Raw genomic sequence first — 16,383 nt, 5'->3', positions numbered from 1 at the left:
TTTTGCCCACCAGTAAGGCCTAATTTCAAAGGAGGAACTGAAGCCCTTTATCTACTACAGCTAAAGCTGAAGAAAAGGGGTGTATTTTTAAAGTAAGTGTTTTTTACTTTAAAAAGGAATTGCTCAAAAAGATGGCAGGGGGGACATCCTCAAACAAGGAAGGAAAAAGGTAGAAGAGAAATTGAGGAGAGTGTGCAGGGTAAAGGATGAGGAATGGATGAGAAACTGTAAATATTTGTTGAGAGAAGGCAATAGAGTGAAGGGATTTGCATAGGAGGGAAATGACAATGCAATGACAAATGACAATCAGTAACTGTTACACAGCCCAGCTCTCTGCTTAAGAATTCCTTTTCATTCTGAGGGAGATTTAATTTGTTGTATGTAGTGTGTTGGCCAAAGGAAGTTCATTCTGACAAAATAGTCTGTTGCTTTTAGTGGAATTGTGAATTTGTGGGCTCTTGGGTATAGTGAAGAGGTCTGCCATAACTTAAAATATTTCCTTGCTTTTTAGTGTTTGCAATGGGGGCAGTAGGTTAGTGTTTAAGATGTATCTTTGCTAATGTGTGGTTCTGAATTGCTTGTCCTTACCTTGGTGTAGATCTAAGCAATCTTCTATTTGCCCCACTTAAAAACTGATTTTCAGATTAACAGCTCCCAGATTAAGAATATATATTCAAATGTGTCTCTGGCTATCATATAACACTGTCAAATGCAGAGCAGATCACCAGTTGTCTTTGGTAACAGAGAAGAGTACTCCCTGAGAAGGTGGGTTTCTCCTGAACCAACCTGGAGTGGGATTATCATTTTAAACTCCTGCTGAAGTAGGAAGTACTTAGAGTTAGTACTATAGGTCTCATTACACTTGGAATAAATGCTAATTATTCAATCACTTCCACGCTATTAGTAATAAAACCCTTGCCCTTGATGCAACCATATATACCTCTGTGCTCTTTGCTTCTGCCTGCACTTCAAGAAACATAGTGTCGGAACAAGGAGAAAGGAAGAAAGAGTATGTGAAGTTACTCAGAGCAAGGAGGGGTTGTTTTCCTCATCCCGAACCACTGGAGCAACATCCAGAACAATCTATGTTGTCAGGGCTGCACTGTAGAATAGAAAGAGGAGAGAGCTGTGGCTCTTGTAGGGCTGTGAGGGCAGGAAAAGTCCCAACCCAAAGAGGAGAGAGACAAAAAGACAGGACAGAAAAATATGAACTCCATGAAGAGGAGACTCTGCAGAGCAACTGCACTGCAGGCCATAAGAGAGCTACAGCAAAAAGGCCCAGTTCCCATTGGAAGAGGAAGGAAGCCACAGGCATGGAGGCAGAAAAATAAGGTAGCTTAAGGGCACAGAAACAGCAGAAAAACAGGATGAAAACAAGGAGCCTGCAAAGAAAAGTTCATTTTTGAGGGAAATGGAGTCAGTATTTCCACTAACCCTTCTAGAAAGTCTTAATTTTGCTGAGAAGACCTGGCTAAAATGAACAGGTCATTTTGAGCAGTTTCGTGTTGCATCAGGGTTGTCAGTAACAGTGATGGGTACCAAGTAAATGTCCTCATATGCCCTGGAAGATGAGGCAGATGACATACTGATCAGAAGACTGTATGTAAAAACACTGATAAAACAGATGATATTTCACTGGGAAGGCTGCGCATCTCCCACAGAATATAAATGGGAACACAGGGATGCTTGTGATGATGCAAAAATTTCAACCTATAAAGCTCAAGAAGAAACACAAAATGAAATCCTGAGGAAACTCTGACAGAAGACCGACAGCAAAAAAAGAATAGAAATATATGGAAGATGTGGTGGAACATCACAATATTAGTGGAAAGTGTGTCCAGCCGGAGAAGCAAAATACCGTAAGTGTCAGCAAAAGGGAAACTGTGAAGCATTATGCAGGTCTTAAAAGCAGATGCAATGCAAAAGAACCATCGTAAGAGGTCCACAACAGAAATTGTTACGGAACAGCCAGTGTCTGATTGTATGAATCCACAGAATAGTGAAGGAGCTTAGTACTTTGGTGAAAATGAAGACTTACCACATTCTGCTTGCACAAGTTCATATTAAAAATGTACATGGTAGCTGACACAATGGGTTAGTGTGTTTGGCTCTTCACATCTGGAGACGGGTTCAAATGTCGCTCTCGGTCACACCAAAAAATAAATGATGGTGGTTTCATTCCAGCCTTCAGCAAGCAGTTATCCACATCACTTCACCACCACACACAATCTGATGCTTTGATAGCATGTGAAATTTATTATTGGTTTAGCTCAAAGAGTTGTATTATTAAATTAAAACCTGAAACATCTGAGAACTGGCTACCTTTCTGTGGATTTTGTGTTGCTTTGGGTCTTGTGTTGAAGAGGTTTCTAGCCACTAAAGACAGGGCAGGGTGAGATATTTGTGAGGTGAAAGTCCCCCATCACTGCAATTGCCTCTGCACTTCAGGCTGAATGCCGCATGCATCCCAGCCCCCCACTATCCATTCCTGATCCCTCCACTGGGCCAGGTAACATCAGGAAGACAAACCTGGGAAAGGAGAAAATGGTATGAAGCCAGAAGTCATGTGCAGGCCCAGCAGTGTTGTTACATGAGTCAGGACAGAGACAGTGAGACTTCAGAATGGGTAGGGAGTTGCACACTCTGGCTTCATCTACACTACACCCCACTGGTGGCGGTGTGTAATGTATGTTTAGCTATGTGCTAGCGTGAAAAGCTCATTACGTTCACATTGTAGTGTGTGGCTACAAGTGTCAGTGAAAGGCTCCGGAAGCAGGGACGCTGTGGGGAAAGGGTTCAGCAGCTCCTCACTGCTAGGACCTTTTGTTGTGGTGAGGAAGGACTCCAGCAGTGGGGAACTGGCAGAGCCTTTCTCTCCTGCTAGACCGTTTCCCTATAGTGGTGGAAGGGCTCCAGGAGTGGGGAGCTTAACAAGTAAAGGTGCTTTCACAGCTCTCCAGGAGGAAAGGACAGTCAGTGTGATTAGGCAAATTCTCTCAGATTTTAACACATCCAGAGCAGTACCATCATCTGGACAGACTTGCATAAATTGGTTCAAATTGGATTCTTCAAAGGTAACCGATAAATACCCTGAGCTTAAACTGAATGAGGGCCTTTTTTTTTTGTGATTATACAAACTGGCAGAACCTTCTGTCCGGGTTGTGGGGGGAAATCCTTAAGAAAGGGTTGGAAAGACTGACACCTGGAATACCTCAGAGTTGAGGTGACCTCTGATAAGCTTTTCATGATGCATATAGGTTCCTTTCTTGTTTTTAATAGGTAGTCTCTGTAATGCTTTCACCTTGCTTATAAATAGGTTTGCTTAGAAAGATCTGTGTGGTAACTTATAACCGAGGGCAATTATACTGTTTATATCCTCTGAGGCAAAAGCAAAGCATAGGTGCTGGTTTGTCTAGGGAGTCTGGCTTACTGGGAATAACATAGTGTAGGCAGGGAACAGTACAGCCTGTATAAATGCCTGGCAGGAGGGAGATGTGGGTCTCTGCCCAAGAGCGGTGACGGCTGAGAAGCCAGGAGCCTTGAGTCGGTGCCCTGACTGGACCACAGAGTAGGAATACACGTGCAGTTGCCTTGAACTGTGACAGACATTATTTATGGATGTGTGTGTTTCATAAGGATTTTTAAAAAAATGAAATTGATCCATCTAAGTTAAGGAATGTGAAGTCAGTCACATAGCTTATGTAAAATAACAAACTTCCCATTTTTATAAAATTTTCCTCTTTTTACTTTGCAGAGAAGAATATCTGCAAAACCCATCTCTTTTTAAAGGGAGAAAAACCCAAAGCTGTAATGTGAGCTTCCAGTGGATACATCTCTTCCTCTTTGAGTTTCTAATTACTAGACTCAGTTCCAAGACATTCATCCTTTTATCATTCCCAGTCATTAACTAATCGTAAGAACCAATAATACAGCTTAATGTTTAGAGCCAGCGATAGGAATCATAATTATCGTCTCAAAGTAGTGATTACAATGTAGTAAAGAATAAATATTGGCTCACTCCATCCTGACTTTCCTCATATCTAGGTTCTGTAAACGTTCTCAAATCTGTATGCATATCTTTTCCTGTTAATGAAGTAGTGAAACTTATAACCTAGTGATGTTGTATATCATGCTAAAAGTAAGTACAGGTGAAATTCAGCTTGTGTGCCACCACAAGGCCTGTGAACCACTTAAATCCTCAAAATAGGGCTTGTGCTTCATAAGGGATGATTTTCATCTTAAATGAGCAAATGGTACATTTTAAAGAAATTCTAGAAATTTACCATAATGTGAATCTAACTGTATGTGTAACACACCAAACAGCAAAATTGTAGTATGCAAACAATGTCCCATTAGAAACACTCTTAACGACTTATAGTACTGCTGTCCGCATAAACATTATGGAAAATCTCAGTGTGAAAAGAAAAGGAAAAAGACATGCTAAAGTAATAGAAATCTAATCTCCCCTTCTATCCATTCAAAATTCAAACTGAAGTACTGAAAGTTATGTCACTGAAGGAATGTCTGGATCCCCTTCTCTGGAGAGGGGAAAAACTGTCTTTCCTTCTATCTCCACCCCTTGCACCTTGGTAGGGATGATTATTGTATTGTTAGGGTTTTATCATATGAAAAAGGCCAAATAGTAGTTAGCCATGCTGTTTAAATAATATAAAATCATTATAATAATATGCTGAGCAGAGCAGCCTATCTTACTTCCCCTAACAAGTAAGGCACACACTAGGATAAATATTTTCATGAGCAGTTTTTCAAGATCTCTGACAAAAAGGTACCTGTAATCTGACTCTTTATATGGGAGCAGTTCTCTGAAATTGTGTGTGTCAGGATGGCACCTTTCAGCAAATTTGAATTGTACCTTTCACTGTGCAATTAAGTTTTGGGGCTATTGTCAGAACTTTTATATACAAATATATATATTTGTTTCTGATTATTCAAAGAATTATGTATGCATATGGAGAACTGTTATCTAGATAATATAAAAACAATATCCACTATATATAACTGACACACAGCTTTCTCTTTTAGAACCCATGGCACTGCCTAAGATAACAAACATTTACAATTTAAAAAAATGCTCTGGACAAGACTGCATTGTCACTAGAAACTGTGTGTCCGTATTACACTGCAGTTGGTTCAAAATCATCTTCTCCTTGCCTTATAACTGTACTATTACTCCTTTTCCCTATTTCTACTTCCCATTTCATTTTAGTAGAAAGTCCACTCTGAAGTTGTTGTGGATTAAGCATTTTGGTTTTTTATTATTTTTCAGCGAGATACAGTGATGTTTATACTACTTTTTCTGTTGGAATTAAGTTTTTTCTCTTATTGAGATTGAATATTAAAAATTAATGTAAGGTGTGTGGTTTTATTGTGTTACAGTTGGCATGGACACCATTCCTAGCTGCATTCAGTGTGGGTCTACAAGACTGTGATGATACAGAAGTTGCTTCTCTTTGCTTGGAAGGCATACGATGTGCAATCAGGATTGCATGCATTTTCAGCATTCAGGTAATGTTAAGATTATATGAGAATATTTTGGTTTAGGTGCTGTTAATGGAATGGTAGTACATTCACTAAGTTCTTTACATCATTACCTGAAGATGTAAGTACTGTAATACCCAGTGACTTCCTTGTTCTGAAGTTATTACTGTACCTGGTTTTGAATGCATTGAGTTTATTTTAAATTCTAAATTGCTTCATCTGTTATTTGTAAAACTTTACATGTTATATATATATGGACTACAAAGAAGAGTTTTCAGATGAACAGACAAACTTTTTTTATTTTCGTCTTAAATCTTGCCACAAAAGGTTCTGTTTCTTAACATGAATCTTTTTCAAATATATTGTGTAGTTGAAAATTTGTAGTTCACTGAACCTTGATGGAAACATTATGCTCAACTTTAGAGAGATACCATAGCTATTCTGAAACTTGTGTAATTGGATATCATTTTAACTCTCTGGGACTGGGAATGTCTTTCCAAATATAATGCACAAATGCATCTCGCATTAAATGGGATGTCAAGAATTCCAGACTCACTGGCTCTCGTGGATAATACTGATTAAACTTGGGAATCAGTTTCTTTTGGGGGCTTTAAACTCTCAGCTGTTGAACATAATATTCTGCCAGTATAGGGAAATGGCCAATAAATGTACTGATCTGCCATAATCTGAGACTATATGTTGGTGGTTGGGATGAAGGCCGAATTTGACATCACAATTTTAAATGAGTCCACTGAAAATAGAAAATAAACTTTTAATTATTAAAAAAGTGATCCCTAAGCTAGACACATTTACACTATCACCTACTGAAAATAGTAATCTCCTCCTTATAACTTTTTTGCCAGTTAATAATTGCCTTCTCATACTAGCAATAGGTGTGTAGGAGTCTCTCTCAGCAGAAACCAACGTCTTCCATTTTCAAAAGTATTATGGGCAGCAGTGAATCTATCTTGCCATTAGAGAATAAAACACTGCAGCTTCCGTATGGTGTAACATATTTTCTTTTGAGCAAGTGTATTGGCAACATGAAAGGCAAGATGGTCAGCATAAATAACTTTAAATTGTGAAAAGCGACTAATGGCTCATGAATAATTTACTGAAAGCGGCATCTCAGAATTTTCAATATGGACTGAGGAACAGCTCCTTGGAATCGGCCACTGTCAAAACGTCTTGCATCTGAAGAAGTGAGGTTCTTACCCACGAAAGCTTATGCTCCCAATACTTCTGTTAGTTTTAAAGGTGCCATAGGACCCTCCGTTGCTTTTTACAGATTCAGACTAACACGGCTACCCCTCTGATACTGTCAAAACATAGGGATTTGTCTCATTCACTTTGTAGGTTGCTCCTTGTCATTCAGGGCTTTCTGCTTATTTTTCTGGATGATTGATCCTCAGTCTTAAAGGAAAATTTATTGCTTTTTGCTTCTTTTCCCTCTTAAGTGAGGACCATGATATTACCTTCCGGTTCTTGAGAGTTCTGTATCTTGGTTGCCATTAAAATAATTATGGCTTGCCAACAATTACCACTCAGTGATCTCTAAGATACTGTGCTTATTTCTTTTGTTTAGACTAGGAAGTTCCTGTTGTGCAAGATTCTGATAAGTATTGCCCATTTTGGACACAAGACTATTTGGGGATGTAGGGATGGCTGGTAAATTTCCCTTATAAGAATTTTTGAGAAGAAATATTTTGTCTGTTCCATGCTAAATTTTTCTCCCACCTTCCTACTGGTGCTCTCATGTTATGTGTCAGTCTTGTTGAAGAATTATAGATGGGTTATTACCCAAGATCACTTTCTAAGAACAGTCAGTATTTTATGCTTCATGATAAAATCATAACATTGATAGCTGGAAGGATCTCTCTGATTTTATGGATTTTTCCTGCACAGAACAGTACAGTTCTGTGAGCCATGCAGCCTCACCACTGAGCACAATAAAATCTCATTTTTAAAATCTGTTTTTTTTTTTCATTATTGTGGTTTTAAAGTGAATCTGATGCTGTAACACAAGTCTGTCTTGGGGCTTTCACTCCATATCTTATACCAGATCATAGAATCATAAAAGATCAGGGTTGGAAGAGACCTCAGGAGGTCATCTTGTCCAGCCCCTTCTCAAAGCAGGACTAATCCCCAACTAAATCATCCTGGCCAAGGCTTTGTCAAGCAAGGCCTTAAAAAAACACCTCCCTAGGTAACCCATTCCAGTTCTTCATCACCCTCCTAGTGAAATAGTTTTTCCTAATATCCAACCTAGACCACCCACACTGCAATTTGAGACCATTGCTCCTAGTTCTGTCATCTGCCACCACTGAGAGCAGCCGAGCTACCTCCTCTTTGGAACCCCCCTTCAGGTAGTTGAAGGCTGCTATCAAATCCCCTCTCACTCTTCTTTTCTGCAGACTAAAAAGCCCAGTTCCCTCAGCCTCTCCTCATAAGTCATGTGCCCCAGCCTCCTAATCATTTTCGTTGCCCTCCACTGGACTCTCTCCAATTTGTCCACATCCTTTCTGAAGTGGTAGGCCCAAAACTCTACGCAGGATGTGGCCTCACCAGTGCCGCATAAAGGGGAATAATCACTTCCCTTGATCTGCTGGCAGTGCTCCTACTAATGCAGCCCAATATGCTGTTAGCTTTCTTGGCAACAAGAGCACCCTGTTGACTCTCATCCAGCTTCTCATCCACTGTAATCACCAGGTCTTTTTCTGCAGAACTGCTGCTTAGCCAGTCAATACCCAGCCTGTAGCAGAGCATAAGATTCTTCTGTGCTTCTTCAACTCTGCACTTGTCCTTGTTGAACCTCATCAGATTTCTTTTAGCGCAATCCTCCAATTCATCTAGGTCACTCTGTACCCTATCCATACCCTCCAGCTTATCTACCTTTCCCCCCAGCTTAGTGTCATCCGGGAACATGCTGAGGGTGCAATCCATCCCATCATCCAGATCATTCATGAAGATGTTGAACAAAACAGGCCCCAGTACCGACCCCTGGGGCACCCTGCTTGATACCGGCTGCCAACTAGATATTGAGCCATTGATCACGACCCGTTGAGCCCAACGATCTAGCCAGCTTTCTATTCACCCTGTAGTCCGTTCATCCAATTCACACTTCTTTAACTTGCTGGCAAGAATACTGTGGGAGACCATATCAAAAGCTTTGCTAAAGTCAAGGTATATCACATCCACCACTTTCTCCATATCCACAGAGCCAGTTATCTCAACCCTGCGCCATGATTTTTCCAGACTGGGGTCCTCAAGGGCTGTGCTTAATTTGCGTATTTCAGCTCACCTATCCTTTTTGGTTGATGGGTGGGCTCATTTGTTATTTTTTTCCCCTTCTATAGTAGTGGTGGTTCGTAAGAAGAAGGCATCACTCTTTTTCTTTCCCATTCCATGAGGGAAAAGAGAACATCTGCTATGAGAAGAGAGTGCCTTAAATTCCTCTGTTACTGCTTTTTTCTTCATGGGAGATCTGACTCTGACTGCCGAGTCTTTTTGTTCAGCAATCTCTCTTCACCTGATTGTATCACGGGAGAGTGTTCCTCTGATTGAACTGTGCTCACTCTGCCTAAGCCCAGAGTAAAGTAGAATGCCAGTCAGTATTGAATACGGCCCATTGAATTATGTAATCCCACAGGCTTATCGGAAATCTAGCTATACGAGGGTCTGATACTGCTGCCAGTATTTTCTACATAAAATAACTTAGTAGTAAGTCCTTAGACTTCATATACACTGGAATTTTTATAAACCTTGCAACCCACACAGAATTTCTGTTTGCTACCAATTGGCCATTGCTGACTTCTTATCTGAGGATTTTCACAAATACAGAAAAGATACTAGATTATACCCAACAAAATGGATGTTTGTTCTGCTTGTAGCTCATTTTATTCCAGCTCTTTTGCTCTTTAACTTTTATTTAAAAACCTGCCTTATAAATTCCCAAACAGCTTGCTGCATTTTGTAATTAATATCTATTTCTTGACTTTGCAGGGATGGAATTCTGCAGGTTAGGTCCATGTTTTATATAAAAGATAAAGGGAAAAGTTATGTCCTCCGGTATTATCCAAATCAGATTTATAAGACACCCTCTTTCCAGGAGCTATAACCACAAATACTCATTGTGAAATCAATTCTAATCTCCTCATAGTTATTTCCTGCAATAGCTTCATATGAGAAATGGAATTGTAATGAGCTTCCTTTTCCAAAGAATGTAGTTTCTGGCCTTTGGCCTCTACATGAATAAGCCATCCACGCACATCAGTTATACACATGTAGAAACCCCTTCTCTTGTACTTTGTAGCTCTACTCTGTTTGCATATATGGGTACGTCTATACTTACTTCCTGGTCCGGATGTAAGCGATCGATCTTCTGAGATCAATTTATCGCGTCTTGTCTAGACGCGATAAATCGATCCCAGATCGATCCCAGAAGTGCTTGCCATCGACGCCGGTACTCCAGCTCAGCAAGAGGAGTACGCGGCATCGACGGGGGAGCCTGCCTGCCGCGTCTGGACCCGCGGTAAGTTCGGGCTAAGGTACTTCGAATTCAGCTACGTTATGAACATAGCTGAATTTGCGTACCTTAGTCCGAAGTGGGGGGTTAGTGTGGACCAAACCTAAGGTAGGTCAGTCACTCACCTACCCAGGAAGAGTTGCTCCTATACTCAGATGTTCTAGAGCTCACCAATTGGGTTATAACAAGTTCATTTTATAGTACATCTCTACCTCGATATAACGCCTCCTCGGGAGCCAAAAAAATCTTACCGCATTATATCCTAATTCGTGTTCTATCGGGTGGTGTTATATCAAGGTAGCAGTGTAGTTCTTTTTCTGAACACACAGATACATAATGTAGGTCTCTGCCTTCAATTAATAAATATATCTTAGATCCTCTCTCTGAGGACTTGTTCTGGTGAAAGTCTGTCAGCAGATCATGGCAAGGCAGCACTTGGGCATGGGCAATAGTATCTCTCAACTGGGGAGAGGCTGCTGGGGAGTTCTCTTTTTTCCTTTACAGGTTTTTTTTTTTTTTTTTTTTTTTTTTTACAGAGAGTGCATCTCTCATCTGGTGGGATGTCTTGAATATTTGTTTATCTTAACTTGAAATACAAAATGTGTCTTCAGAAGAAATTACTTAAAACTACATGCTTTAGACTGCTACATGTGACACCTTACCTTCCCAGGTTTACAGTTTTACAAGGAGAGCCTTATCCCATAGCTCATTAAAGCATCCCTCTCTCTTTCTCTAAGTTAATATAATGCTTTGAAATTCAACTGTATGAAACCTACCTTATTTTTTTTCAGTAACATATAGGTCCTCATTGAAAACTCCACTGTCTTTAAGTTTCAGTAAGCTAAGAGATTTTGTAGATGAGTTTAGCAACAATCAATATTGTAACTGTAATGTCTCCCTACTTTTCAGTGTAGTTGCCATTGAGGTCTTGCAACCAGCTATTCGAGGTTGAAATCTATGTCAATGTAGGGTAAGCTAGGAATATGGGCCGTATAAACCAAACAGGTCATATTACTGCATAGATGGGTGGTGCATTCAATTATTCAAAAGTGGGCATAGAGAACTAACTTCTGGTGCTATATTCCTAACTCACTTTTCAAATGTATTAATATATTTGGTTCATTCCTATGTGGACATAGGATTATTATAAGAGATATGATTTCAAAATAAAAATTAATGTCCAAATGCCTCCATAATCCATAAAGGAACCAAAAGATATTTAGACATTGACAGTTTATGTAAACTAACAGAAACAACTCATTTTTGTTTCCCTCTGTAGCTCGAAAGAGATGCTTATGTCCAAGCACTAGCAAGATTTACCTTGCTTACAGTGAGTTCTGGTATAACTGAAATGAAACAGAAGAACATTGACACAATAAAAACACTCATCACAGTGGCTCATACAGATGGAAACTATTTAGGAAATTCCTGGCATGAGGTACAAGAGTAGTTCATTCTTAACTATAAGAAAGTATGTACATGAAAGTACATTGATTTTGTATACAGTGTTACTCCTGGGGGAATTTTGTGCCACTGCACACATGCAGAATTCATGTTCTCCACAGATTTCTTTGCTTCCCTGCAGAAAAATGACTTTTTGATGGGGATGCAAATGGGAGCTGCAAGAGCAGCCACATGCCCCTCCCCAGCAGTGCAGGTGCATTGTTTAGGTCGCATAGAGCAGCCAGTGAAGAGGTAAATCACTGTGGTGGGGGAGGGGTTTGGTCACACCCACTCCCATCTGCTCAACCTCAGTGCATCCATCCCCAGACATACCCATACCCAACATCCATACCCAGACCCCCCACCAAGCCTCACTCCCTTGCCCCTGAACCTCCACTGTACCAAGCCTCATCTGCAACCCCCTGCACCCAGAGACACATGCACGCACGCCAAATGCCACCTCCCTGCACCCAGCAGCTGGTAGTCCTGGCTGGGCTGGGGGTGGGTGAGGAGCACACTTCCCCTGCATGGAGTGGCGAGGACTGGATCAGACCCACCCCCATAAATCTCCCTTGGCTCTGCACACTGTCCCATCGCTCCTTAACCGCAGTGGAAAGCTGCTCCCTTGTCCACCCACCCCCATGCATCTGGATGCTCCCACACCCAGACACACAATTCCACTGAGCCTCTTCCCCCCCCGCCCCAGAACCCTGGCTGAGCCATACCCGCCTGCGTCCGGACCCCCATCCTTGCACCCAGACCACACACACACACACACACACACACACACACACACACACACACACACCCCTGGATCCCCCTCTGCTCCCAGACTGCACCCGGAACCCCCCTGGACCCAGACCACCCCATGCTGAGCCAACCACACTGGATCCCCCCTCCCAATGAGCCCCACCCCCTATGCATGGGGACCATCCCTAGAAGCCCCCCTCACCTGGAGCCCCATCCCATAAAGCCCCACTCCATCAGCACCAGGACCTCCTGCCTAGCCCCCAACACCCAGACCCCCCTGCCAAGCCCCATCCCCCAACACCCAGACCGAGCCCCAACCACCTTAACTTGGTCCCCCTCTGCAGACTCCCTTTGCCCCTACAACCAGAACTCCCCCTCTCCCTTCCCCACCAACCAGCCCCTGTATATCCAGATTCTCCCCTGGACCCACCTGCACCCAGACGGCCTCAAAAAGAACCCTCTCTCCTCACATCTGGATCCCCACACACAAAGCTCCTCCACACTTTGATCCTGCTGAGCTGAGCCTGCCTGCCCACACCTGGTGTGCCAGGGCCCCAGGCCCTTTCTGGGAAAGGTCAAGTCCTTGCGCTGTGTCAGGATTGGGTGTAGCCTCACCGCTAAGTCCATGTCCCGGCGCACAATTCCCTCAGGAGTACAGTGGGTTTTGAGTATGTATGTGCTATGTATGTATGTATGTATATAGAGTGGGTGTTTATATGTACACATTTATATTCTGTGTACACATATAGTCTGGGTATCAGGGGGTAGCCGTGTTAGTCTGTATCTACAAAAACAACAAAGAGTCTGGTGGCACCTTAAAGACTAACAGATTTATTTGGGCATAAGCTTTCGTGAGTAAAAACCTCACTTCTTCGGATGCATTTGTTGTGTTTATATAGTCTGGGTGTGTAGTATGTATGTGTGTAAATGAGAATTTTATTTTTGAAAACCCTGAAATCTGCCCATTCATAAAGAATTTTATAAAAGACAACAGAGATATTAAATATTTTTAAAATCCACTTCTCACTGTTAAGTGGTTTCTGTGTTTTGTGTTAATTTAGATTCTGAAATGTATTAGTCAACTTGAGCTGGCACAATTAATAGGAACTGGAGTAAAACCACGTTACATCTCTGGGACAGTGAGAGGCAGGGAAGGTTCTTTTACTGGAACAAAGGATCAGGCACCTGATGAATTTGTGGGCCTGGGATTAGGTGAGTGATATGAATGCTCCAAGTATTTTAGTTATCCAGCTTCGTATGGACGTATAATATTTGAATAAAGTTCTCAGCTTGTGGTTGCCAGTGGCTTTTTTATTGAAGTGAGGCATAATTATGGAAAAAAGTCATTTTAATTCTTATTTATTAAAAACATTTCTGCTGTTGCTAATACAAATGCAGGACTGTGATTGAGATATTTACTCAAATATTTTTAAGAATACTTTTTATTGATTTATTGTCACTTTGTGGGGGATACAAGGTGGAAAATGGAATAAAATGGCTTCAATGCAATATCTATTAATATTATAGTAATTTCTTAGAGGAAATTAAAATGTAGTTGATCACAAAAGTACTTCATACTAAAGGTATTGTGTTACTAGATTGAGCAATATTGCTAATTCGCTGTACCAAATATATGTCTGTTTTGCCAAACTTGCATAGAAATAAAATTGGGGTGTAGATTTATGAATGTAGATTGATTGGTGCACCCTGTGGACTTTTGTGAGAAATATGCAAGGTGGATTGGTTTAAATTACAATAATTTAAATGATTAGTTTAAAACTTGATTTAAATTATTTATCTTAATCTGTTACCTACTTAAGTGGCTACTTTGTTATAGAAAAGGTAAAGTTTTGAGAGCCAAACTTCATGCCATCAGTGAGGTATTTTATTTTTGCATTATGATAAAAAGTGGATGATATATTTCTGATTAATTAGACAAACTGATAATTTTTTAAAAGATGTGCCATCTTCAAGGTTAGATAAATAAAGCCGTTAAAAGCAACATGTTGGAACATTTTTATATAATTGAAAATAAAACTTTCTTGAATTCACACCCATTCCATAACCAAAAAAAAACAAAACAAAACCAAACAAATATACAAAAAAATCGAAATTAAAATTAAGGTTGCAGTTCAAGAAATCTGTTTGAGAGTGGGGAGTAATGCAGTAAAACAGTAAATCCATGGAAACAAATGAAGGTTGTAGATACAATTCTGGCACTCACTACAATGCCCAGTTTTCTTTTGCACCCAGGCAGACCATTAAACAGAAACGTTCGATTTTTCTAAATCTGATTTTAATATGATGCCAGACTCCCTCTTGCTTCATGAGAACAGCTTTCAACACTGTCTGGTGAAAGCTTTAGTCTTGGCTAAAGATTTCTCTGTCTTGCAACACTTTTCCTGGAGCAGTTATGATTCTGTTACTAGCTCCCTGGCATTGCTCCCCAGCCAGGGGTCTGAGGGCTGTCATCCCAGTCTATTCCATAGCCCAATATCAGCCCTTACTCCTCAGCCAATCCTTTTCCCTGGCTCCCTTTGTGATCTGCCTCCATCCACTCTCCCCACACTGCTATGGGTTTTGCTATTGTTGAGGTACACAGTATTCTAGTCCCTGTAAAAGAGAGTTTACAGCTTCACTGCCCAGGATAGTCCTCTCTTGAAGCATGCAAGTTCAAATCAATTTACCTTTATTTTGGTTTTATTCTCTTACACTGCAAACTTGCATTTTAATTTGCTTCCCACAGTCACTCAAGGTCTCTTCTGACATTACTGCTTTCCAGCAGTATTCTTCCTGTTCAATATTCTAGTACGTATGCACATCTATACAAGCATAGTTGTTTTTTTTTCCCAAGGAAAAATACTTATGATTAAGGCTACGATTTAATCACAGGTATTTTTAGTAAAAGTCATGGACAGGTCATGGGCAAGAAATAAAAACTCACAGCCCATGACCTGTCCATGACTTATACAATAAATATCCCTGATTGAATCTTAGAGGTGGGAGGGAGCCCATGGCACTAGCTGCATTGGGGGAGGGAGGGTGCGGGGAACGACCTCCATCAGGCTCCTCCATCAGCCTCCCCAGTGGAGTAAGGGATAAAAGATTTAGATTTAGGAAAAGAAGTTGAAAAGTAAACAGAAACTGAAAATACTCTGCCATATCCTTGGAGAAAAGTTGGGAGTTCTGAGTCCTCTTAATCCCATGCAGGAGAACTCAGAAATAAGATACTGTAGAGACGCTCAATCTTCCTTATCTGTGGATGAGTGCAGAATAAATTCCCAAGTTTGAGTAATGTGTTTCTCCTCTTAAGAAAAGTTTCTCCCTTCTAGGTGAGAACTGTGGTAACCCACAAAAAAAGTCTAAAATTAAAAATCGCACCACAGTATGCATGTATGGACATGTGTGGTTTTTTTATTAATAAATCCTAGAAGTTTAACAATTGTGTTTTTTTTTCCCCAACGCTTCCTTTATGAAAGGAGAACATTCCCAAGGCAGGTGGTTCTGACAAGAATCAACTAAAAGAATTTTTCTGTAGGTTGACCTCTTCCCTCCAGCCCAACACGTTTTGAACTGAACCTCATTCTTGCAAATACCAGAGGCAAATACCCCTTTTGCTCTTGTGACACTTCTCCTGCTGTGCAAACAGAGTGGCAATTAAGTGTTCCTGCCCTATCCATTAGTGTCATGATTTATAATGCTTATTTTGGGGCAACAGTAGGCAAAACCTTCTCTCTCTCTCTCTCTCTCTCTCTCTCTCTCTTTTTTTCCCCCTCTGCCCTTTGTGGGGGGGAGAGAGGTGGCAAATTTCTGGTGCTTTGTTTGTCAAGTTGACCATCCACTGAGCTTTCTCTTCATGTTCCTCTTCTCCTATCATGGCAGTCCAGGTCAAATGGAGTAAACAGATCACCTCCTGGGTTTTCTGTCTGAAAAGGCCTCCTGAGTAAGGAGAGTTCTGCTCTGAATAAATTTCTTTTTGCATGGACCTGTTCAGCCTCTTGAGGTCTAGAACAGCCCAGGCTCTTCCTGATCATTTCTTTACTATGAAGAATATACAGTAGAGCCATAATCACTTTTTCTTCTGAGGGGCAGGTTTTCACTGTCCTAGTTCTGCGTGAATACAGACAGGTTCATTATAGGCCATAGTTTTTTTCACAGAAGTTCAA

The 16,383-nt window shown here is 40.9% G+C and overlaps 1 protein-coding gene across 1 annotated transcript in view; it reads left to right on the top strand.

The window, feature by feature from the left end:
* The window catches only part of ARFGEF1 (ADP ribosylation factor guanine nucleotide exchange factor 1), a 181,864-nt gene that overhangs the window by 130,587 nt on the left and 34,894 nt on the right, over positions 1-16,383 (top strand). Inside the window, exons 20-22 of the mRNA XM_034763053.1 lie at positions 5,398-5,526; positions 11,304-11,462; positions 13,279-13,429. Of these exons, the coding sequence (XP_034618944.1) occupies positions 5,398-5,526; positions 11,304-11,462; positions 13,279-13,429 (439 nt within the window). The remainder of the gene's footprint in view (positions 1-5,397; positions 5,527-11,303; positions 11,463-13,278; positions 13,430-16,383) is intronic.

Source organism: Trachemys scripta, chromosome 2 (assembly GCF_013100865.1).
Source record: "Trachemys scripta elegans isolate TJP31775 chromosome 2, CAS_Tse_1.0, whole genome shotgun sequence".
In the NCBI taxonomy this organism is placed as follows: domain Eukaryota; kingdom Metazoa; phylum Chordata; order Testudines; family Emydidae; genus Trachemys; species Trachemys scripta.
Note: the sequence above shows the minus strand (reverse complement) of the source record. Positions and strands in the feature narration are given on the sequence as shown.